General features: G+C 40.6%; 1 protein-coding gene across 7 annotated transcripts in view; it reads left to right on the forward strand.

Moving 5' to 3' along the window:
• The window catches only part of ENOX1 (ecto-NOX disulfide-thiol exchanger 1), a 379,677-nt gene that overhangs the window by 280,932 nt on the left and 73,583 nt on the right, over positions 1 to 25,162 (forward strand). For all 7 annotated transcript variants that reach the window (XM_075087456.1, XM_075087509.1, XM_075087466.1 and 4 more), the window contains 2 exons: positions 4,038 to 4,271; positions 16,351 to 16,563. In XM_075087456.1, coding sequence (XP_074943557.1) covers positions 4,038 to 4,271; positions 16,351 to 16,563 — 447 coding nt within the window. The remainder of the gene's footprint in view (positions 1 to 4,037; positions 4,272 to 16,350; positions 16,564 to 25,162) is intronic.

Here is a 25,162-nt window from a genome sequence, read left to right on the forward strand (position 1 = left end):
CCATCAAGTAGTTTAAACACTGATTTTTTTTCTTTTTTATTCCCAAGTAAACACGTATGAAAAGGGGACTGGGAGATGGGTAGAAGACTATGATAAAAATATTGCCTTGAGGAAGGGCAGTTTTCTTTTAGCCCTGAAAGTTACCTTTCGATCTCCTGAGGAAAAGAGTTTCTAAAATTGACATACCAGCCCATGAGAAAGCTCTTTCTCCAAACTGTATGTACTTTACTCTTGTGGCTGACAATTCAGTAACTCCTGCAGCTATTGATGGCCCTGGACTTGAAAGTATTGGATAAACAAGTGGCTTGAAACAGACCTGTTTATACCCCAAAAGCCTATGTATGCACTTTCCCTGTGCTGATATTTTCCCTTGTGTGTTTCCATTTAGTACCATGTACTAGTTTTATTTTTTGTTCTTGATGATCATCATCAACACTCTGATCTAGATCCCCAATTAGGAGCAGCTATTGGCCAGTCCGCAATATAGCAACACTCAGAGGCAAGTCAAACCATAGAGTTTTGACTAGACCTCGGATATGGAAACACTGTGTTTGTTTTTTATTTAGCACCCTCATTAACTTTTCCTGTTGCTGCTCCTTTAAAGTGAGGATCTTGGCAAGTTCCCAAAGTCTTTTCCTCTGCCATTGTGAGCGAAACTGAAATTTAAAATGAGAAGCCAGGCACGCAGTTAGTGCTATCTGCAGTCCTGAGCAAAGAGATGAGGAAAAGGATCTGTAAGGGCAATTCATTGCTCGTGCATGAAGGGGAGACAATGGCACACGGTTCTCCCATACATTTGCATACCCTTGAACATCAATAAGGAGACACAGTATTGGAAAAGAAAGAGTCTCCCAGCTGCCCTGCAGCTCAGAGCTTCCATCCCAAATAGGTGCCTGAGGATCCCATATACAAAAGAGGAACTGCCAGTTTTGTACCCCTTGCTGCACAGGGTCTTGCTGTCTATCAAGTCATCAAGGAGTCTGTTCTTCACTGGCCAGGCCACTGGTCCTCTAGTGTCCCCAGAGCCTGATTTAGGAGGGTGCAAGAAGCTATGCCAAAGGCATTTTCTTTTTTTGTTAAGGGAAAGGTGCCAAGCCCTGAGCAACCTGATCTGACTTTGAAGTTGACCCTGATCTGAGAGGGGGATTGGACTAGATGGTCCCTTCTGACCCAGGTTATTCTAAGTTTCTGTGCTGGTGGAAACCACCTGGCTGGCTGGCCACCTTCAGTCGTAAGAGTTAGACAAGCAGTAAGATTTTTTTTCAGTGTGATACATGGGCAATTTCAAAAATCTGTTAATTTGGAGGCACTTAAACTGGTTACCTAAAGGGAACCATTTGTCCAGTGCTACACAGGGTACGGGGTTTTGAACTGCAATTTACACTGTTCAATGTTTTTTTCCATTATCCCCATTTACTTCAAAAATGAGGGCCACTCCAGTGAAACTCAGCTTTGCCTGTGCATACACAACCTCTACATGCACGGTCCTTTTCATTAGCTCTTTATTCAGAGTAAGTGGGGCTTTGAGGTCCACAGGAGTCACGCGTCCTGCAGTGCCGTGTTTCTCGGTCTGTCCATGCCCAGTGTGCTCCTGCCAATGGAGGTGAAAGATGGGAGAAAGGAAGAGAGACTCTGGCTTCCTGGAAAGTACAGCCCTGCTGGGAAATCTAATTTTAGGTTCACGAGACCTGGCACCTTGGCAGTGTCCTTTCACATTGCCGATAATACTGTTTTGGCACAGAGCAATCGCTAGTTGAGGAATGCAGCTGGCGAGTCGAACTGGGGCGGGGAGGGGGGGTAACATTTGTCACAGTTATCAGGGTAGCTGCACCACTGAGTCCTTTTGGCTGGCACCTTCATGCCTACATCTCTGTGGATAAAACCACATAATTACCCCCTTGTTAGTTCGGGGCCCAGCTCTGAAAGGTCACCCACACTCTTCTTCTATAATGTGTCACTGAATATGGTGTATCTGTAATTCTTCCCTTCAACACCCTGTGACTAGAGCCTCATATATGACCACAAACATCCTTCTGGGAGAAAAAGTAGTGTTTACTCCTCTAAGCAAGAGAAAGCAGAGCAAAATAAAGGGGGCTTTAAAATAACCAACAGTCCCCTCATTTGCCTACCTTGGAATATTCAGTTCTACTTCACCTCAAGCTCGTGAACTTTGGAGACCAGATTTGGTAGGTTCCATGTTTTTTGATGCCTTCTGGTTTTGGAGGACCTCTGAAACACCTAGTTCAAGTTCTTCATCTGGGTTTGAGCTCCTTGCTGGAAAATGAAGGTCATCCCTTCTGCTTTGACAGGCAATTAGCTGCACTCCACAAGATGTTTAAAAGGAAAATGTCAAATCGAAAGGCACCCGGATTGGTTTTTTTGGAAGGATCGGTACCTATATGGATATTTAATGTCTGAAGTTTTTGTCTTATATGTGCTGTAGTACAGACAATCCCTTATGCTCACACAGCAGGATGTTTTTTCAGCAGTAAAACAAACAGAGTATGCCTAGATATGCATTTTTGCAAAGATGTTCCTAATCTACTACCCAAGTCTTAGCTTTGCTGTCCCTTGAGAGAGTTCAAAACTGAGTTTTAACTGTGGTGGTAAGGTGTTGAAGCTCATCAGACCACGGGCAAACCACGAGACTGAAAGGTAGGTTCTCCTGGATTGCTGGTCAAAAGCAGCAAACACCATTTTCCCTGCCACTTTGAATAGGAACTTCCTGCCCCTGGAGTTATTACACAGTGTTTGTAGCAGTGTGTATTTCTGAAGAGCCTCCTATATGCCAGCTCAGCGTAGAGTTCACCTCCACAGCATCCCATGATTTGAGAAGTCTCTGCTGGGCTGCTCTGCTCTGAGGCTACTGCAGTGGGTTGGCATGGAGAAGTTAGAGCTGGCCCTGTGCAGACTGATTAATGTTACCTGCATCTGAAGGTTCTGTTTGCAGCTTTCTATGTAGTGTTTTCTCATGCTTTCTCTGAATCAGCGTTTTAAAAGTTAGAGAAACTGCTCTGTGAGTATCTTTCATCCTTGGAAATAAAACTTGGGAAAAAACAGGTGCCCAGCAGAAGTTCTTCCACAGTATGGTCACAAAAGGCTCCTTTTATAGCTTTGGCATGATTTGTTGCTCCTCTGACATCAGTCAAGGGTTTTAGTTCAGAGCAGGGCCCTGTTGTACCACTGCATAGCCACTGACTTAAAGCCTTTGCACTCTGCCAGCTTTAGCATATGATACATTGACCAAACTATGAATATGTAGAACATCGCTAAAGATGAGGAACAACAGGTTTCATTATTTGTTCTGAAAGGCATCTTGCAAATGTCTAATAAATTCATCCACACTTTTAAAATTACTTTAAAGAATGCTGATCTCAATTCATTTGTAGGTGGTTTATATTTGCTGCCAGATGATTTCTAACAGGGAATTGGGAAGTAGTGTTTGTAGTTGTAAAGCCTTAAAATTTGAGCTCTAACATCAATACAGGTATGACAACCCTTCTTTGTGGCACAGGAATTTTTGTAGCACAATTTTCCCATTCACCTATAGTAATGATTTTTATAAAACACAGCCTTTCCCTATACTTCCAATTCTTTTGACAGGCTGGAGAAAAGCACTAAATTGCATGTGATCTCAACAGGATCAGGGGAAGAAGAGCTCTACATTAAAATCAAAACATCCTTTTTCAGTAGTTGTTTTCTTGTTTAACTGGCCTTTACACTTAAAATGTTTGGGAGTGTCAGGTAGAAGAATTACATATTTTGAGAGACTCCTAAACAGGAATGTAGCTTCTGTACCTTTGGGTTGACTTTTTCAGCTCATCTACTATGTTGATAGGTGACGCAGAAAATTGCAAGGAAAAATGAGTGGATGAATGTTTATCTTCCTGTGAAAGCACAATGACCAATAGATCCTGTGTAGACACGTGGGAATCTCTTAATGTGCATTTTTACTTAACTGCACTTGAGGGGGAAAAAAAAAGAAAAAGAAAAAGCAAAGAAGTCCTGCAACAGTTAGTTCTGCTTGTTGGTTTCAGGTTACCGCATGAGATTAGGATCTAGCACAGACAAAAAGGATTCAGGTCGCCTTCATGTTGATTTTGCTCAGGCAAGAGATGACTTTTATGAATGGGAATGCAAACAAAGAATGCTGGCCCGAGAAGAACGCCACAGACGCAAAATGGAAGAAGACAGACTGCGCCCTCCTTCTCCTCCGGCAATAATGCATTATTCTGAACACGAAGCTGCTTTGCTGGCTGAAAAATTGAAAGGTAAGCAGCATTTGGTACTTTTCAGTGTATTATTCCTTAAGAGCAGGAGCCATACAGAAGAGAGAGCATGGGTGTGGATTTCTCTCCAATGTATTTCATTACTTGACCTGTTAGCTCCCCCCCATTCCTCTGCCATTTCTATGCCAATGGTAATGATACTCACCCACCTGCTAGAAATGTGTAACGTCTGTCCATCTACCTGTGCTTTAACAGCTGAAGCACAACTCTCACAATACTACAGTGGGCTTTTTTCCTGTTCAGTTGCTGTCATTATCTACCTTGGGAATGCTCTCGTAATAAGACAGCCTGTTACAAACATCCTTCATATTAAAGGCCTGATTCTTAAAATGTCTCTATTCCTTGACTGATATGTTACTACATTACGTGCATGCAACTGTCCCAATTCCTAGCATTTAAATTGCTCTCATGAGCTGCACTTTAACTTGCCCCTCAGATGTAGTGGTACAACTTATCTCTGACACACGCTATCCATTCTTCCCTTCCCTCTTCAGGGTTAGAATTACTTGTGCAAGATAGCGTATTGTTTTGGTACACATTTGCCTGCTTGTTTGTTTTTTTCTGGGCACACTTACCAAGTTAATATTTTTCAACGTTGCAGCTTGAGGATTCCTGTCTTTAGTAGTTAACATAGGAAGAAAATAAGAAGCAAAAAGTAAAATTATTAATGGTAAAGAAATTTAATAAAAATCAAGCAAACAATCCTACCCCTTAGAGTTGTATTTGTTTTCATTATGTGTTTAGCAATTGTGTTTGGCATTCCTTCCCCACGTGGTGGCCAAGCATGTTACTTTACTGTGTGCCAGGTCACAAGAAACTGTGATTCTTGCCACTGTTCAGAATTATCCAGATTAGATTTAGGCTATCTAGCTGTCAACACACTGGTCTCTGTTCTAACTATGAAACATGTTTGGGAAGCTGGAGAAGGACAGTGCAAAGTGTTGCATCCTTGGAGCATGGAGCAGAGATGCACCCTACTGTCTCTTTGAGTACTGCATTGGTCACTGATAGTTGTCACTGTTATCTTGGCCTGCTATTAATTTGGCAGACTGATATTCTCACCACATACACTCCTCTATTAAATAATTCATTAAGTAACTGGGAGATTGCTAAAATAACCCAGACAGATTGATAGATCAGGAGAAAAGGAGGAAAGAGGCCTAAATATAAGAATTTTTAATTCTTCCCTATCTTCCAGTCCAGCTCCTCTAGAGGTTACACAGTACAATACAGAGTTTTGGATCCATCCGTTCCCAGAATCTGTTTTCAATTGAATGTTTTAGGAGTTAATCTTTTATAGGGAAGTTTTTCTTTATGTAGTAAGGCCTAGAGGTTTCCTGAACTAAGACAGAAAATGCAAGATGTCTGGACAATTTCTTCCATATGGCTAGCCATTGCCTGGGGCAACCAAATGTGGGTTTTTGCAAGATGTTTAAGATGTCTATATTTAGAAGGGGTTTTCTTTTCATTCTGGGAAGTTTCCATACTTAATTAAAACTTATTCCAAGTACTTATAACTTTGGTTCTCATGAGGGACATTTGACCAGAGCTTGGCGTATATGCACAAGTTTTATATAGAAATATTCTGAGCACAGTATAGACCAGCACCATGTATGTGACTATTTCTGTGAAAATAAAGGTAAACTTTCAGAAACATACATAATTAAATATAATAAATTAAGAAACCAAAAGGGTAAGTTTATGCATTATTGGTTAAAAATCATTAAAAATCAGGAAAAGAACATACTGCAATTTAAAAAACTTTGCTAATTAGCAATTGCCTTGTAGCGAGATTAATGGCACAAGCCCTGGATCTGTATAGGTTGTTGGGGATGGAGAATGCAAAGAAGCCCCCTCTCTTCTCACTAGTAGTGAGTTGTTTCCTGGACTAGGTGCTCTAGAAAACAGAGGAGGGGCTCAGTCGTTATACTGGTCTGCTTTGCCTTTCCTATAACATCATAGCCAGTATCTATAAGGCAGTGGGTTAGAACATTATGGGGTCCCTTGGGCAACATGGATTCACCACAGGAGCCATTTGTGGCATCTTATAAACAGAAGAAAAGCAACACTAGAAAAAATTTTTTAACTCTGGCAAAGGGCAGTTCATATCATCATACAATCACAATTTAAATGTGGACTTCAGTGAAGATAACAGAAGATCTATACACACACACACACACACACATATATATATATATAAAAAACTTGGGGTCAAAATCTCAGGTCCCTGGGTATCACCAGATTTGCATTACTGTAAAAGCCTAGGCAATTCATCCTAAAGAAAAGAAGGATCAAAATATATCTGCTCTTGGCAGGATTTACCTTGAAAGATTGTTTTTTGAGCAGATGCTTTGCAGTTGTTTTCTTAAGGAAAGCCATGACCTCCCCATGGTACCCACTTCAAAAGACTCCTGAGCTCCTTTGCCAGCTCATGAGACAGAGCTGCAGGTGCCCAACATCCAGGTTTCAGCTCCTGCAGTGCCTCCAGAACTTTGCTGAGCAACACTAGCTGAAAAGCAAGTCAAAATAACTAAACATCTGTCATCCCAAGATACTGCTTTGCAATCACAGATGCAGACAACTTGGTCTGAATCCAAGCAACTTCTGTTGTCAAAATAACCTTGGAAATTCCTGACAGCAAGGAGATCTATGGTGAACAGAGATGAGCTAGGCTCATCAGCCAGTCCGCTGTTGTGGTCTGGGTATTTACTGAGTCTATAACAGAGGTGACACTATATTTTTTTGCCTTCTGCAAACTGCAGAAACTGCAGCATAAGACTTAAAGAAATCATTGTTTTTGTGCTCCAGACTTGGCTGGAAACTCTCGTCCCAGTATTGTCAGTATATTCCTATTCCTCTCATGTGCTGAAGTCACCTGGTACAGCAGTAACTGCCATAGACGAGAGTGCGTGAGAGTATAGAGGATCTTTTATGCTGGTTGGAAACAAAAGTTCATTATAAAACTTCAGTCAGGTAATCTGGTGTGGCGTTTCATAATAAAAAAAGACCTGGTATCTCAAAATGGACTGCCTGGTGACTGGGGTTGGGAACTAAGATAGCTCCATAGCATACGAGGCCAGCATTGGAACAGGCTGCCCAGAGAGGTGGTGGAGTCACTATCTGTGGAGGTCTTCAAAAAACATGTAGATGTGGTGCTTTGGGACATGGTTTAGAAGGCGCGGTGGTGTTGGGCTGATCGTTGGACTTGATGATCTTAGAGGTCTTTTCCAGCCTTAATGATTCTATGATTCTGTGAAAGCATGAGGGGTTATGACTTCTTCTCCATTCCCTGATCTCTATGGACTATCAAAGATCCCTTCAAATCTGTAAAGAACTTGGTTTGAACACTTGATTTATGCAGAAATACAGAAAACCCATCAAACTCTGGACCAGTGCAATTCTTCACCACTTCCCATTTTAGGCTGTGACAGACAAGGCTATTTAATGGGTATCTTTTTCTTCTTTTTTTTTTTTTTTTTTTTCCTCTACTAAGGTCTACAGGGTCATGCAAATTAAATCCTTCATAACTTTCTCCTTGCTGGACATTTTTCTTCACCTTTCATGTTGTTAGCTAAGTGTGTAGTCACTTTTTTCCTAAGTGCCTGTGATGTCGTTCCTCTCCCTGTCCACCTATTGTGTTTTGCTGTTGCCACTTTTCACTATGTGGCAGTGACATATTACCAGTATCTTCAGTGTAGGTCTCATGGATTTGAGCCTGTAGCTCTAAAAATATAGGCCTACACTACTACCTCTCATTGATTAAACATTTTTGAGCTGGTCTGAATTGATAATTTGCTAGTGATGTTCTTTGCTGGTCACAGCCAGAACCAAAAGAGGGAGAAGCGAAAGAGATGATAGTTCATAAAAGAGGAGATATACTGCATTGGAAAGAAGACTTGTCGCAAACTATTTGATTTCAATTTGTTTCATGCACTCCTGTATCATGCTCGCAAGCCTTCTTCATGACTCCAGGACATAGAAGGCAGAAGAGAAGTGAGCCTGGACTATCAGAATGAAACGAGCTCCAGCATTCAAACTAGATGGGTAACACGGGGAAGAACATGAGCTCCTTCTCATGCCAGAGCTATGCTGATCAGTTTTAAGTTCATACCACACATTTTAGGTTTGCAAGCTAGTTGGGTACTTGCTTGCTGGTTAACAGTTGCAACTGTTATTTATTTTTGCATGACAAGTTATTTTTGTTTGGGTTTCTTTCTGACCTTCCGAACCAGTAAAGTAGATTTGAAGGGAAAAAGCAAAATAAAAAATAGGCGCTCTTTGTTTCAAACAGTGAAGTACTATTTCACTTTTTCAAAAGGTACTCTTCAAATCTACTTTTTGATCCAAATATTCCAAAATTTGTCACAGCATTGCAAATAGTTTCATCAAACCATTCTCTGATTGCCACAGGATAGGACAACAGCTTAGCATAAGGTTAATGAAACTTCTGGACTCCTTTCTGACATCCTTCTGCCTTAGGTAAAAATCTGTGTTCCTTGAGGAAATACCCCAAGAAATTAATAGACGTCAGTTCTGGGAAACCAAAGTCTTTCACAGTGAATTGTAAATATGAACTGCCTCCCTAAAAAAGCCTTTGAGAATAGACCCTGAGTTCTTGCTCTGACCAGCAGAATATTGTGTCTTCTGCTGCTACATTATAAAAACGACCTTGTTGTCTCCTGGTTCAATGCAGCATCTTGTTTGGTGCATGTCTTTGAGATTTTATTTCCTCAGTATTAAATCAGATGCGTTATTACTGCACAGTGAGATGTGTCAGTAGATATTTAGGATCAAATTTGCATACTTTGACATCTGTTTTCCTGCGTGCTTTATAAACAGTTGAGTAATGTGGTGCCCAGAACATCACACAGCTGGAGATAGGCTGAACCTTTTATCCTTAAGTGGAACGCTGCTCTGTCAGGTGCATTGGAACAAAACATTTTAATCTGTGTGGTTATGACATTTGCGTTTCAAAGGAGAATTTTGAACATTATGGTATTCTTAATTCAAGCATATCTGTACCTAATGGTATCATCTTCAGAAATCACTTCTTGCAAATAAGCTCCTTTAAAATACTACATCTGTCTTATTTGCTGCAGGTAGTTCAATAGTTCCACCATCTAACAAAGATATTTCTTTATATCTGATTATCTGGTTTTTAAATATTTTGAACAAAGGACACATAAATATCTGCAAGTTATATACAATACCCTGAAATTTACCTCCCTTTTACATACAGTGTTCCTTTATGAGCACAGAGAAGTTATTCATGTGGTTTTCCATTTAAAAAAAACATAATTTGAAAAATTGAGAAGCTGCTTCTTTGCCAGGCACTATATTATCCCCTGAAGAGAGAACAGATTGGAAATTTAAATAAATAGATGGCAGTTAGAGTAGACTGAACTAACCGGGGATGCATCTTGTGCAAGATTCAGGTAACATCAAGCCTGACAATCTCAACCCTTGCACATCATTTGAAATATAAACAACATTTAATTGCTTGGGAAATAGGATATTTCACTGAGAAGAAATCCACGCTGCTTTCATTATCACTCTGCACTTGAGAGCCAGACCTGTGGAGTGCTGCAGAAGAGGTGAGGTTATCCAGAGAGGAAAGTTTCGCACAGAAGGGATAGAATTCAGTGCAGGGCTACATCAGAAGGGGAGGCAAAACTGAGATCCTCCAAACAAATCCAACGAATGCAGGGTTTAACTGCTGCTGAAAGACCCCAGACTTTTTTTTTTTGTGTGTCACAGTCTTTTTTTATTAGTAGTATATCAGGACAAAGCCCTACCACAGACATGTTTTGATGCTTCAGCATCGAATCTGTTCACTCACCCTTCCTGTTTTTAGATCATCATTTTCTCCTTCCTTCTTCCATATGCTGCTGACATCTGCTGTGACACAATACATCTGGCTCCGAGAGCCTTGCACAGGGCCTGAGAGCAGGCACGGTGCAAGGGCACTTTTGTCTGCTGGCAGAGGAGCGTAAGGTGGGTTCAGCTATTGGCAGCCTGGTAACCCAATTCCCTGGGCACCTTCCTCCAAAATCCTGCAAGAAATAGGTTTGCTGTTAAGTGTATTACTAAAAGTGTCCTCCTGTATTGTATCAAGGCAAATTTTAAAGTTTTAATATAAACCCACTTGATTAAATGTACTGCACTGCAAAATGACTCAAGTTAATTATTATGAACTGGGAAATTGCAGCTCGCTGATCTGAAGGTTTGTGGTGTGATTTTGAGAAATAGGGAGGTAACGCAATACCCTCATAATTACTTTTTATTGGAAATAATGGCATTGGCAGGATAAGATAATGGATTTCTGTGTCTCACATGAAACACCCACCTCTGGAAGAATCTTTATGATTTAATTTGGAAGAAAGTTTGATGATACAAGTGGGAGAGAGCACCTTTTAAGATATCTTTTAGTAAATGTATATGCATATTTTTATCAAATCTAGTTTCAGCTAGTCGTTTATTACATAACTGGAAAAGTTTCTTGGTTATAGCATACAGTTCAGGCTGTTTAAGAAACAGTTAGGTGGATATTAATCATTCTTTAAAATAACCCTTTGTCAGTAAGAATTTGTATTCCCTGATTCTCACTTAATATGCTGTGCTATTGGGTTAAAAACGTTATTAATCCCCAGAGTATCAGAATGATGTGTGTATTGCATGGCACAGTCATATAAGGTATTGGAGCAGGTGAAAAAAGAAGGTGAGGGTAGTAGCTGAAGAGTTGTGTTTCTAGGTCAGTGGCAGGCACTCTGTGCAGGAGAAGCTCTTAAGCCAAGAGAAAAATAGGTCATCATTGTGGTACCAGAAGTGGCATGTGCTGGGCATCAAATTGTTCCTGATGCACAGGGGAGCTAGGCTGAACCTACTGATGAGAGAGGTTAGTAAACCTTTTCTCTGACCTGATTCATCCACAGCAGTCACCCACTGTGGTTTATTATTTTTCGTATTGAATTCAGTGTTTGCAGTTTAGAAATCTTAGTTATTGCATAGTAAGTTATATCAGAAATCAGATTAACAGTAACCTTGGCCATATACCCTCCCCTGGCTGCAGTTATATGGAGCAGAAGAAGTCTGCATCCTGAACTGGCCTCTACTGCTTTCCTGTAATAGCTGGACTGGGCCCAGTTTGACAAACGAACTGGAGTGTGATCAGCCAAGCAGCTTCAGGCAGACTTGAGGGCAGTGTAACCATGAGCAAAGGTCTGGTCTTGGGCAGGTAGAAATGAGGTAGAGGACATAACATCCTCCTATAACACAGCTACAGCTGACGGGGACAGGCTGTCAATCTTCAGAGGCAAATAGATGGGACATAGCCCACAACTCTTGTCCCCTCTCTATATGCCCTGCAGACAGTCATTCTCAGTGCTCACAAGAATACCTTCAAGAGGAGTTTGTTAACTGGATTTCTACTGGGCAGGGCAGAGCTTAGCATACGGGTACTCCTGCCCCTCACCAACTTACAGAAGGGTCAGGGAAAAATGAGATCATTAATGCAACCCAAAACACATGCAGCCAGCACAGGAGCTTTCTATATGTAGTCATTAGGATAAAGAACAACAGCTCTGTCTTTTCAGCATCTCCTTGCAAACCTAGGAGATTGCATCAGGGGAGAAAGTTTAGGGGCAAGATCTACTATGTGCTGACTCTGGACAACACCATGGCCTGCAGGACAACTCAGAAAGATTGCTGTGATTTAGACAGGCTCCAAGTGTTGTGTGAATTATCTCAGATACTTTTCAAACGTTTGAGAACAGCCAGGGTTGGAAAGATACTAACAAGGCTAAAAGCAGCTGTGGCCCAGTGTTTGATCTTGTCCTAGCTGGAAGTCCAGCAAATAATGTTACTGTGGAAATACAGAAATATAAAGTTAGCCGTATCTGAACTATGTCTATAAATGTAAAAATTATAGTAATAAGACTGTTTGAATCCCTGGCTACAGAGTGATGGATTAGTCTATCTCCTTTCTGATGTCTAAAGCCTTAGAAACTGTCACCAAAGTTGTGAAAGCACCTTATGGAGGTGCTTAACATTGAGAGATAAATAGTCACAACATTTCAGATTACTCTGAACTGAATTCTGCCCTGTGTTATGCCAGGGAAACTCCATAAACTGTGCGTAAAATCTCTGCTTCCAACACTTTTTCCCAGTATACCATTTTGTAGCAGTTCTTGTAATTGCTTTTGATATTAAAAAGTTTATGCCACTTGAGATTGCTTAGAGGTGGTTGAATTACACGCAGAAAAATGCAAGACATTTGTCAACAATTATTCCTTTTTTTTCTTTTTTTTTTCATAAAAATATCCCTGTTGACAATTTCCCAGACAGCTCTAGGGATGCATTTTCTTTTCTTTATATTTCATTTCTTCCAAGTTGTAAGCTAGGATTTAAGTGCCAAATATCTTCAGTTGATACAAGAGGAATTTGAATTATCTTATCTCTAGAGGTCTGTGATTGAGTCTGGCAGCACCTGGAAATCTCTATCGACAGACACTCAGCAAGCCATCCTCAATAGATGGGTAATATTAAAGCGTCACAGCATGCAGCTCAGCTTGCAGTCTAACTGAAAACCCAGCACAGGTACACAAATGCTGTGTAGGTGTTCTGCGACCGGTGCACTTGTGTAATGGTTGGGGTTACTCTGACCAAATGTAGACGTCTGGTGCAGAGATGTCTATATATAAGCAGGTCATCCCAGGCTCCCAGAAGCAGGCAATTCTGGGGCATGGTTCATCTCACCCTCAAAGAGACAGCTAAAACAGGACTGACAAAGCCTGTCCAACAAGTGTCCATCTCTTTCCATTGGCTGTACCGGGACCCTGGGGTTACTAAATCATATGTTGACATAAAGGACATGAATCCTACTGTATTTGCTTTAAACATGCTGTAACTTGGAGGAGAAAAAAGCTTTAAGTGTGAGAAATAATTTTCCACATGCTCATTTTAAAAGAATAATTACATATGAGACCATGTCTTATATAAAGGAATTTATTTTAAGAGTATGTTTTTAAACTGTGTATATTTATGTGCATCCTACCGCAAGGGAACAATTTTGAACAGAATTAGGAGGTTTTTATTCATTTTTTTAAATGAATGGCTGCAATCACAAGACAGTTCATGCTCTGCTTAAATTAGATTCCATTGCTGCATTTCTTCTACTATTTTTCTACTAAATAAAAAAATAAACAAACAATCCCATACAAAAATCTGATTTTCTGAGTGTACCTCTGATTGTTCAGAGTCACTGTATTCCAGATAAAAAAAATTAATTCATAGTAAGTTCCTTATGCAAGTCACCAAGTAGTCAGCTCAAGAATAGAAAAGTTAGAAATGAAGGTGATATAAGGAAATTTTAAAACTGTAGAGAAAAGTTTTTTATTTACTAATGTTTTGCATATATTGTGCATATATTACCCTCTAGCATTTTTTAATATATCTTCTAATTATGTAATCAATGAAGATGCTGATGTTTACCAATGAAAGGATTTTTTCCTGCTAGTACAGAGCCATGAATTAACTATAACAGGCCCACAGGCCTCTGCAGCTCCCTGGCAGTATAGTATGTTAAAAACAGATTGTCAGCAGGTCCTTTTAAATGGGTTGAATCTCTGTGGCAGAAGGATGGCATGTTTATGAACACCCCTCACAGACACCAACTGTGACTGATAAAAACAAAATAAAAGGAGGGTTGTTTTCATTTCATACCGACTCTGTAGCAAAACAACATAGTCTGTGTACTGGGGAGACGTTAAAGCAAGAAAAAGGGAGAATTGTTCCATGCAACTGATTTTCCTCATGCATCTCCGTTAAACCTTTTTCCTCAGTTCTGCACACTGTTTCTTCACAGGTCAAGGTGAACCTCTTCAGGGGTGCTTCTGTGTATCATTTCTCCCAACTTTGCTGTTCGTGTCTTGACCTAGATTGAATGGGATAATTTACTCTAAATGGTACTTCAGTGTTGGGTGATAAATTATGTGTGATGATATAGATAAAGATGTCTACAAGGAAAAAAGAGAAACATTCAGCTGCAGTTACTCTCTACTCACAATCAGCCGCATCCTTGGTGTTAACAGGCTAGTGCCATCCACAGGGTGACCTGACCGTACAGGCTGCTGGAAATTGCATGCTAACATTGCCGGAAGCCATTGCAGGTTATTCTTATTGACTACTGTAATTATAATAAACATTGTGTTCCAGGAATGAGTTCTTGGCTGTATTGGATCTGTGACATCCAGCTCCCATGTATTTCACAGTCTGAAGATTTTATCCAAGCATGGAAAGCCTTACGATAGAGTTTTCTTGCAACGAAGAGGCTTTGCACGAGCCTTGTTGACATTTGGCTTTTCTGAGGCCCGTATTCAGCCAACCTCACTCATCTGAGCCACTTAATACATACCTGCCACGTATGTATCCAGCAAAGCTAGGATGTAGAGTCTAATCCAAGGGGACAATATAGAAAGAAAATATGTCTGACTGGCTCTTCCACCCCAGAGACAATTATTTAAAGTGATGAATCACACATTAATGTAAAGTCACAACAGACACATCATCATACAAAGGGAGAGTGATATGATGCTCTTACTTTGCAAATTTTTTGGGGGATCTTTGATGAACATGCCTATCCAGCTGTGGGAAGCAGATCCTATGGCTGTAGCTGAAAGCACGTTTCACTTAATAAGATGCTAAAGATCAGGCAATGCAAAATCTATTCTTCACAGGCTGCAGGCACAGAGCATGTCGCTTGTTCTCTTTGTACTTTAGGCTCCTTGCATTTGAGGGAAGTGATTACTGATTAAGAATAAAAGCCTAAATCACTGCTTAAGTATTAGTATTTCATTATGCTTTGCACATAGAAAGCAGAGTCTTGCACACTATGCCCTACATTTTTGTATCCTGTAACACAGTTGGTTGTATTTAACACTTTCCAATTTTCATTTTAAGTGTCTTTTGGTTATAGTTATACTACTACTCCCCACCATAACTGTATACCTTCTCATATAGAAAGGTATACCTACCTTCTAAAATATATATAAAGAAATCTAGCCAACAAGGACTAGATGAGATGTTTAAAATGATTTGTTGGGAAATGGAAGTTTTATAGAATAAAATCCTGGGGAAAAATGAGGTCAAACTGCACAAAAAATGGTTCCACAGGAAGACTTTCTGTTGTAATAACATTTTCTTGCCGTTCAGCCTAAATGAGACTTAAAAAGAAATGTTTCCTCCTAATCCTGATGAAGCCAGAAGTATAATGGATGCTGCACTAAGAGTCATCTGAGGTAGCAGAGAGCACTGTCAGAGGAAAGAAGATACTTGTGGAAGGAGTGTACAAAATCTAGCCACCAGTTTTGGTGACCTTTCTGCAGAGAAATATAACTTTAGTTACCTGAAGGGTGAACATAAAGCTGTAATCCAGGTGTTTGCCTGGACTCCTTTAAAAAAGTATGCAAAACAAAACAGACAAATGCAAAATCCAAAACAAATACAGACACATTATCTGTTCAAAGCAGTTCCTTGTAATTAATCAGTGCTTTGAGGAGGAATTGTTCAGCCTCGCCATTGTTCATTAATTAAGACTGTGATGTTAGTGAAATCTGTTGACAAAAGTCCAGCTGATCCCAAGCTCCAAGACTGAGCTTTTGGCCAGATTAACGCAGATGCATTTCATTTCCTCAGTGGGTTGGGTAACACAAAGGGCACCTCACTCCCTCTGTAAGGTCATTCCATATCACTGAATGGCTTAAGGGAGACATCGTAAAAGCAAGGAGTCAGACCACAAAGAAGTGGGGGGTGGGGGTGGGGGGGTTGCTGTTTGTTGCGAGAAAGCCGTTAAAATAAGCAGAAGACAAGTCTTGAAGGAAGATTTATGTAGCTTCACGTGGCAGTATTGCTTCTACATCGGATAGAACAAAGGAGCCAAAAGTTGCCCAAAATGATATACTGCAAGCAGGATGTATGGTGATTTTAATGTGACACAGAGCAGAAAATGTGTTCTCGGCAGGATATTTATGCCTGCAATTTAAAACCTGTGCTTTGATTGTTCTAGATGATAGCAAGTTTTCAGAGGCCATCACAGTGCTTCTTACCTGGATTGAGCGAGGCGAGGTGAATCGTCGCTCTGCAAACCAGTTTTATTCGATGGTGCAGTCGGCCAACAGCCACGTCCGCCGGCTCATGAACGAAAAGGCTGCTCATGAGCAAGAAATGGAGCAAGCCAAGGAGAGTTTCAAAAATGCCTTAACAGGGATCCTTACTCAATGTAAGTAACTCCTTTTTGTCCAGTGTTGTTGTAGTGATGGTGGTGGTGGTGGTAGTAGTTTTTTTATCATTTTGTATGTTTGTTTGGGGGTAAGTAGTTGCGATGCAGTCATATTCTACTTCATATCCTATCCCATACTCTATGGCAATTTGGAGGAACAAGGACCATTCCTAAGAGCTTATTTCTCAAGGTGAGCAAAGTTTCAGTAGTTTTTTTATTAATAGACGAAGACGTGCTCTATGCATAATGTCTACTGTTGCGTAGACATCACGCTTCAGGAACGGACCAGACAGAAGCCTCCCTGCTCTGAGCAAAGATCACGCTTTTGTGGAGAGAAGTGATATATAGCCTATGCATTGCAGCTAGTTAACTAGGCCAATTACAGAATAGAGGACAATTAGGTTATATTTTTAGCCTAGGTTTAGGTAAAAGGAATTAGGATTCAGCAACTTTTAGGGGTATATCCACAGTGTACAGGCCACTCCCACAGTTGAAGAATATGCTGTACTGCTACTGGCATCAGGACTGCTTGGCTGATACAATGCCAGTATTAATTTGGCAGATAAACTACCTTAAATTTAGTGCTGGCAGCTATTTCCTTAGTACAGAAATATAATCAATGAAGTTACCTTAATGAGGTTCCCTCATAAAACAATAATCGGCATACTTGCCTAGGAGCGTTCTTCAAAGGGAAGGGAGGAAAAGAGAAAGAAGAGGAGAGGAAGAGGAGCGGGAGAGGAGAGGAGAGAAGAAGGAGAAATAAAACTAATTTCATTGTTGCTGTTTTTTAACATGTTTACACATGGCTGCTCAAGCAAGAGGCTTTATGATATTCGGAGGGGTGGAGCCTGAAGCCAGCTTTCATATGCAAGTTAAAAACAAAACCCAAGACAATTTACCAGATGGAGAACAATGCAGTTGTTACATTGTCATTTCTGAATCACACCCCCAATCTTTACATAAAAAAAAACCCTAAACACTTTTCTGCGATATTTTTCTGATCCCTCGGTGATCATCCTTCAGAAGCTAGGGCTGAAGGCAGAAGATTAGATGGACTTCCCTGGGTTAGGAGAGGAGCCCCTGGAAGCTTCCTGCATATGTGATAGAGAGCTCAGCATCTCAGAAAACCAATTCACCCCAGGGCACGTGTCCTTCTAATTTAAGAGCTTAGATGCCTGAATTTAGGAAGAAAGATTCTGGGCCAAAGGCATTTGAATTCTGAGGGTGTGTGTTCAGTGAGTAAATTTTAAAGACCAGCTAATTCCCTTGGTAATTTGCTAGGCAATGTCATCTTCCATCTCAGCAACTAAAAGGCAGTGTAAGGAGCAGAGACGCAGGCACCATGCATGGCGTGCTGTTCAGTTCACACCAGGGCCTCTGTAGTTTTGTGTGCGACAGCCAACCCTAGCATTCAGAAATGCCTTCTTCAGCTGCATTAAAAAAAATCCCCCATTGTCAGCAGGCTGAACTTTACTTAAATCAGTCTAAATTAGCCCGTTTGTCACCAACTGTTGTAGAGCATCTGTCACTTGGAAATAGAGATCCCTGTAGTTTCAGGTGGAAACTTGCACTTTTGGCTATCTGGTTTGTTCCTGTAATGTGCTGAATGCTGAACTTACAAAAGTAGAAATAGGTCTGGCTTCAAAACATGCATTTCAGAGTGCCACGGTCACGGCAGTGCCTGGAAGAAGAATTTCTGACAGGTCTGGCATAGGAGGACAAGGTCAGCAAAAAACAGGCTCAGGGAAAGGTGTTACACTCTGTGCATTTTATAAGAACAAATTTTACGAGCTTTCCAGATGCTCCACATTGGTTATTCTATAAACATTATAAACGTTGGCCATTATTAGCATTAATGTGTCTTATTAAAATTCTTTGCAAACTTGCTACGAACAGATGGATGATGTTTTTGCTTTACACGTGTATATGCCTAAGATTGCTAAATATGGAGACTGTGAAATGAGCTTCCCTTTTTCAAGAATTTTCCTGTATTTGAGTTACCTGAGGAATCTTTTTCGTGCATCCTTTTCCATTGTTTTCCCACAACCCTATATACTCGGTTACAGTATGTCACTTGCTTTTTGAAGAAGAAATTGAAAACACTAGATTTCTGAAATACACGTGTGGTCTATTAAATTCTGCAGAGTGGCAAAAAAGCACTTCTGCTGTTCTGCAGTAAGGATCCAAAAGTCTAGTGTAATGCTGCAGCTGTGTGGCCATTTCACATAAATATTACAGTATTTTTAAAATACCGTGTGGCGTTTCTCTGTCATGAACTCCGATGAGCAGATGTCCGGCTCCAAGCTGACCATTCTGGGCTTTCTTTGCAGTCAGCAGAGAAAAATAAGCATCTCCAGAGGATGAGTCATCAGGCTGACCTCATGGTGCTCTTCCAATGAGATGAATCATCCCCTGGAGATGCCATTTTTTCTCTGCTGGCCATAGAGGATTCGTAGGGGCTCTAGCTCAGAATCAGATGTGCAACTTTTGCATGCCTTGTTCAGATCAGATCAAGCCCACTTACTGTGTGTAGTCTTGATACAGAAGGACGTAGTATAAGGGAAGAACTTGGATTTAGCTAAAAATGCCAGCATTGTGGCAGGGAATATTATGGGGAGTGAAGAAGAAATAGGTTAAGAAAATGGGCTTCAAGTGCACTCACCTGGAACACACACACTGTCTATGCGGGTCTCAGTATAAAATGCTTTCTTATTAATGAGGATTAGTGTGGTCAGAACATTTCAGCTTACGGCCCAACTACTAAAAAAGTACAGGTATTGAAATCCCTGCTACAAATTTCTGCCTGGATGTATTTAGAAGATTACCAAGTGGATTACCCCTAGAAATTTGGGTCAAGTGTTCAGCATGTGAATTAATTACCTGACCAAGGCTTTTGTGCCAGGATAATCAGTGAAATAAGTGTATTACTGCTGTCACACCACCAATTTACAGCTCCTGATTTAAGTTCTACAGGGAGTCTTAGCCTTGTTATAGTGCTTCTTCAGTTATTTAAGGGATAAAGAGAGAAAAACGTCCACTTCCTTTCTTTTACTAAATTACTTGGTTTTTCTAGATCTGAATCTGTGCTTAAAATGCAGTTGTTTCCCAGGATTTTGGATAGTTCTGTCTTTGCAGTTTGATTTCTGAATTATTCCACTTTGCTTCCACAGCAGAGTTACGTGTGACACTGCTCCCTGACTTTCCATGCATCTCCGTTTTATTTCCTCCCAAACCACCTTATTAGCCTAAGGCTTATAGATGTTGATCCTCATGTTTAAAAAAAACAGAAGCCCTAGAGACATCGCATTGAGCTGTTTTTCAAGACTACACCAAAGCTGCAATTCTCTCCTCTTTCTCCTCCATGCACTGTAAATGTTGTCTAGCTCTTATTGAGGTTTCAGACTATTTAGTGCGCTGTCCCTAGACAACGTTTTTAAAAGTACCTATAGGTGAGGGAAGACCCAATATCCCATATTCAAAAATTAATTTGATATCTCAAGAGTCAGACACACAAGGGGGTGGAAGAGTTCCAGTAGGCAGGTAGATAGATACACAGTGTAATTAACAAGAGTGCCCCACGGCTGGGTGCTGAGCAGCTAATGACGCTCACTTATTTGGTCATTTTTGTCAATTTTACTAATGCATGAATCTTCAAGGGACTTAAGCACCAGGTCCCCCTCATCAAGGTCTATGAATTAGTCTCTCGCGTGCCTGTGGGGGAACAGCGGGAGGGTGGATTTTACCATGGAGCCCTCTGGCCAGATTACTTCCTTGTCACATGGTAGCCTTCACTTTTGCTCTTTCCTTGGCCTTCAGGGAATTTCAGTGCCTAGTGGTCAGGACAATCTTTTGAAAAGTTATGTTTAAATATCCTGAATGCCAGTGAAGGAACTGAACCTAAGCCTTGCTTCTTCCAAGAATGCTCTGGAATGGTGAGGTCTGGTGCTCTGAAAGGCAATATTGACCTTCCTTAGGGTGTTTGACAGATCATTTTATGCACCTGATCCAGAACGATGCCAGGTGGAGGGAGGTGTCTCCCTGCCTCCCGCAACATGGCATTGAACAGACAGAGCAACTACATACATCTATGGCACAGTCCCACCCAGGGGATGTGTATGCACAGTCCTTCAGCTAGTTATGGCAGTGGCCTTATGCATTGCCAAGTGTGAAGCCCTTCCCCCCTGTACTTTGTAGGACGCCTGAGCTTTAACCCATCACAGTTCATTACAGATAATCACCAGGGACTTAGAACTTGTTTAGAAGGCCTGATTGTCAAAATGCAGGTCTGAAGGTGTGCATAGACACATGGTTCATCCTCCAGGGCAAGCTGGAGTATAAACCTTCAGAGTAATTTATTCCACTGTAACTAATCACAGATGTGTCCTTACCTCCTGGTGGATGTGTGGTTGCCGGAAAGGGAAGGGAGTTCCCAGTGACCCTTCATGCATTAGCTGGCATCAGGGAGAAGAGATGTGCGGCAGGTTCGCACCCTACCTTGGCAAGCAGTAATTAGCTCATTGACTCTTAGTAAGCAATTTTTGAAAAGAGAAGGTAGACCTCCTAAATCACTTAGACATTTTTAAAGGTTGCCATCCTGAATTTCATTCACAACCGCCAAGTGGCAACCCTGCTGTTGGCATTAGGCAAGCCAGTGGCAAGCCAGTGTAGCAATCACCAGCACTCAGTATTCAGGGCCAGGATATACCAGTAGGCGATCCTGGTATTTCCAGGAGACCTCATGGACAAGCTACAAACTGACACTTTTTTTTTTTTCCATTTCATCTACTAAATATCATGCTGTCATAATAGTAAAAGCAAAACTGTTACAAAGTTTAGCACAGTTTGTAAGTGACAGGATGCAATCCCCAGCAGTACTGCGGAAGTATTTGTAAATTGTAAAATAGATCTTTCCACTAACTAAAAAGAAAATGTTGGGATCTTTTTCTTGGTACAGTTCTAACTGTGGTCAGGGACCAAAACCTTGTCATTTTTGGCCACTTACAAAGTCTTAAAATACAAGGATTCCTATCTGTGGATAAAAGTGGCATTATTAATTCTTTCAAAGAAGGAAAGAGACAGCATCTGTCCCTCCTTTGCCTGGATAATAAGCTGACTCCTGAGAGAATCAGAAAAAGCACTACAGGTTTCATTATGTCTCTAGTGTACCTTTGCCACAAAAGCCATGGTGGTGGCAGAGAAAAAGCCTGTGGAGAGGAAAAGTATGTGAGTGGTATCCCAGCTTTGCAAGCGGCTGTCATCAGAGCAATATGCAATGGTGCTCTGAATCTAACAGCTCCTGTATAGGCGCTCTACGACACTATGCTGATATGGGTGAGGGGGGAAGTGGGAAGGCATCCAGAGCAATTGGAGTATTAGGCATCATCTAAAGCAAGCACACAGCATCATCAGCCAGGTTTTTGTGACAGCTCTACCTGCCATTGCCTGCTTTGATTTTTTGAAAATGATCTCGAGATCTGAACTGCATAGTCCAATTCCAGTCATTGTGTAGATATTCTTCCCATCTTGCTATTGAAAGAAACTAATTTTCACTCCACAGCTCAATATACAGGGTGCCTGCCACTTCTTTCTGCTGCCAGTAAGCTTGTTTGCTTCCCTATGCTCCTGCATTGCATGTAAAGGTGTACATGGAGGTAAAAGCAAAGAGGTAGTAATCTTTCAAGAAGTCCTGAAACAAAGAAACCTGGTATTAGGAGAGTATTCAGTTTAGCTGCTTAGCTTGTTGCTAAGCATCCATAGCCCTTTTATTTGTGACACAGGGTATGAGGCTAGACACACCTTTGAGCTGATTTAGTAGGGCTGTTCATTAAGGAGAATCAAAGGTTTGGGGAGAAGACTGTGTCATGTCCCCCTCCTTGGGAAGGTCAGGATTATCACCTTCGATTTTCTCTCCCTTCCTACTGAAGGACTAGTGGTGTATTAGAGTACTCTGACTTTTTTTCAAATAGCTGGAAAGTATCTGATATAAATACCCCTCGTCCCCTATCCCCACACCCCAATATAAATTGAAGTTAAAGAATTCTGAAGGGAAATGCATTCTCAACAGACTGAATAAAATTCTCCTCTCTTCAGGTTTGTTCATCTTCATTCTCTGATCTCTCTGTATGTGATTTAATCTGTTTTAACACTATCAGTGCCTTCCCGATAGAATCTTAGTTTTTAATATGGAAGAAGGAAGCAAAAATATTAAAAATGCTTTTTAAGCTTTCTTCAAAAAGGGATTGGGATCAGTTTTGTTCTTCTCATTACAGGTTCACTTCAAAAGTTGCTCTCTTACTTTAGAAAAGGTAGAATTTACATTGATATGATGGTGATTACTAAAATCACCATCTTATCTGATTTGCTTTAAATTCTGTGCTGCAGTCTTTTTTCCCAGTAATCCTTCCACTTTTTAGTATATTCTCTTAGTACTAAGAATGAAGGCAGTTTCATTACAGGTATTGAAAGCGTGCTGGTTAAAATTGTCTTAGCAGACTTTTTATATACATTCATGCTTTCTGACTATTCTTTCAACCGCTCTGCATTAATAACAACTTTTAAAAGGATTTTTCTGCTCTTTAATTGTCCGGTCTCACAGGCTTTCTTTCATTTGCCGGTGACTAATTCAAAAATATGAGCTTACTTTATGTGCAGTTTTTAGGTCATCATTAAGCTCTTTGTGAAAGAGATTGAGTCATATAATGAGTTTTTACAGTGCAGCCCAGATCTCAGTTGGTGTAATAGAATGCCACTATAATACAAATAAAAACATTAATCATTCATGTCATTAGTTGCCACTATTACTTTCTACCTTGATGTATTTCTAAAAAAAAAATTAAATACAAAATAACCTCCACAATCCATCCAGTCCCTTTTGATTAGCTCATTTAGTCGGTGTGCTCTTTGCTTGCTTCTGTACTGATTATTTGTCCAGTAAAGCTCAGCTGGGTATCTCTATTCTTTTTCACTTGTCCTTCAATTTTCCATCTCATGTACACATGTTCTCAAAAGCATTTCTATCCAGGATGCTGCAGCAGTGGCAGAGAATAGAGATGAAAGGCTCCATTTCTACTTTACCTTGCATTCTTGTAATTCCTCCCCACTTCCTTGCAGTAGAACCCTTTGTGGTTGCAGCCTGTAGTGTTTCAGATAGCTTATTCCTTTGTGTTTCATTTTCTTTTAATTTCTTCATTCCTTCCATTGTCTGCAGCCTTCATTCCACCTAAAGTCAATAAGAATCTTGGTATCGACTTAAGCGTGGCCAGAATTTCAACAGAAGCTCTTCTCCTGTTATTTTTAACACTTTTTTTTTTAAATGTAGGCCATTAAATATGCATGGTGTTTTGTAGCAAAAAAGAAGCATTGCCTCCCAAGAGATTTCAGTCTAAGGCCCCATTTTGACAACTCATGCCACTTGCCTGGATCTTGCAGGATCTCCCAGATGATGAAACAAGGTTCAAAGCAAAGAAGCCCGTGCTTGAATCACATGGAAACCTGTGCTTGGTTTTGAGCTGCGTGGCTGAGTAGGGATGGAGTTAAGGCCCTGATGCTTCACAGAACTGAACTGTAAATGTTGTATGGAAGTGAACATTAAGGGATGAGAGTAAGGCATTAGAGCAGGAAGGAAAGATGGAGGTTTCACGCAAAAGATTTTCTGAGTTGGCTGTGCATACACATCATGTGTCTTGTACATCTAAAACTGTTCAGGCTTCTTATAAGTAAATGAGTAGACCTTGTAAATATGAATATGAATAACCCTATGCAACTATGACTGCTTGATTTTTTGTATGATTGCCACAAGTGCTATGGCTGTTGAAGCCTCCTCATCCACTTCTCTATTCTTTTTCTTCAGCAAAAGAAACCATATTATTCCCAAAACAAATATAGCCCTCTTGATCTCCTAGGAACATTCTAATCTGCAAGTTCCCTGGACAATTATTACCTAGAAAGAAAGAAAGTACCTTCACTTAATGGGACCTGAACCAGAATTCAGTCACATTTATGATATTCATTCATCTCAGAGTTCCTTTGGGGTTCTTTTTGTACAGGCTTACAAAAACACTTGTTCCTACTTTAGCTATTTTTAAATCTGAGAACTGAAAAAAAGGTCTGCCTAACCATAAATAACAATGAGAACAGCTAATTAAATGCAGTGCGTTGGGGATGGCTTATAATCTGTCATGTCAAGCTGATGAAGAAAGTAGCATTTACTTAATCTTTGAGTTAGTGAGGTGGCGGGGTTGCATGGGGTTTTTTTTTTTAGGTTTGTTTCTGAATGTCAACACAAGGTCCATGAAGTCTGTTCTGTAATATAATAAGGTGGCATTAAAAGAGCAGGTACTGTACATTTGTACCTGCCCTACTGTGTTGTACTGGCCTGGTGTCAGGTTTCTGTTTGTTGAGAAATGACATGGAGGTGAAGTGGTCTTGTTGAGTCCAAGTGATTTATCATATGGCACTGCGCCAGTGCTCGCTGTTACACCAACCTGTCAGTTTCTTCATTGTAAATTAAACCACGTTTCACAACCTACAACATTCTCAAAGCTTATTTTGTAGACATATTTTCTAGCAATACCTTGCAGGGCAAACTGGGCTCTCTTTA

This window comes from Phalacrocorax aristotelis, chromosome 1 (assembly GCF_949628215.1).
Source record: "Phalacrocorax aristotelis chromosome 1, bGulAri2.1, whole genome shotgun sequence".
Taxonomy (NCBI): domain Eukaryota; kingdom Metazoa; phylum Chordata; class Aves; order Suliformes; family Phalacrocoracidae; genus Phalacrocorax; species Phalacrocorax aristotelis.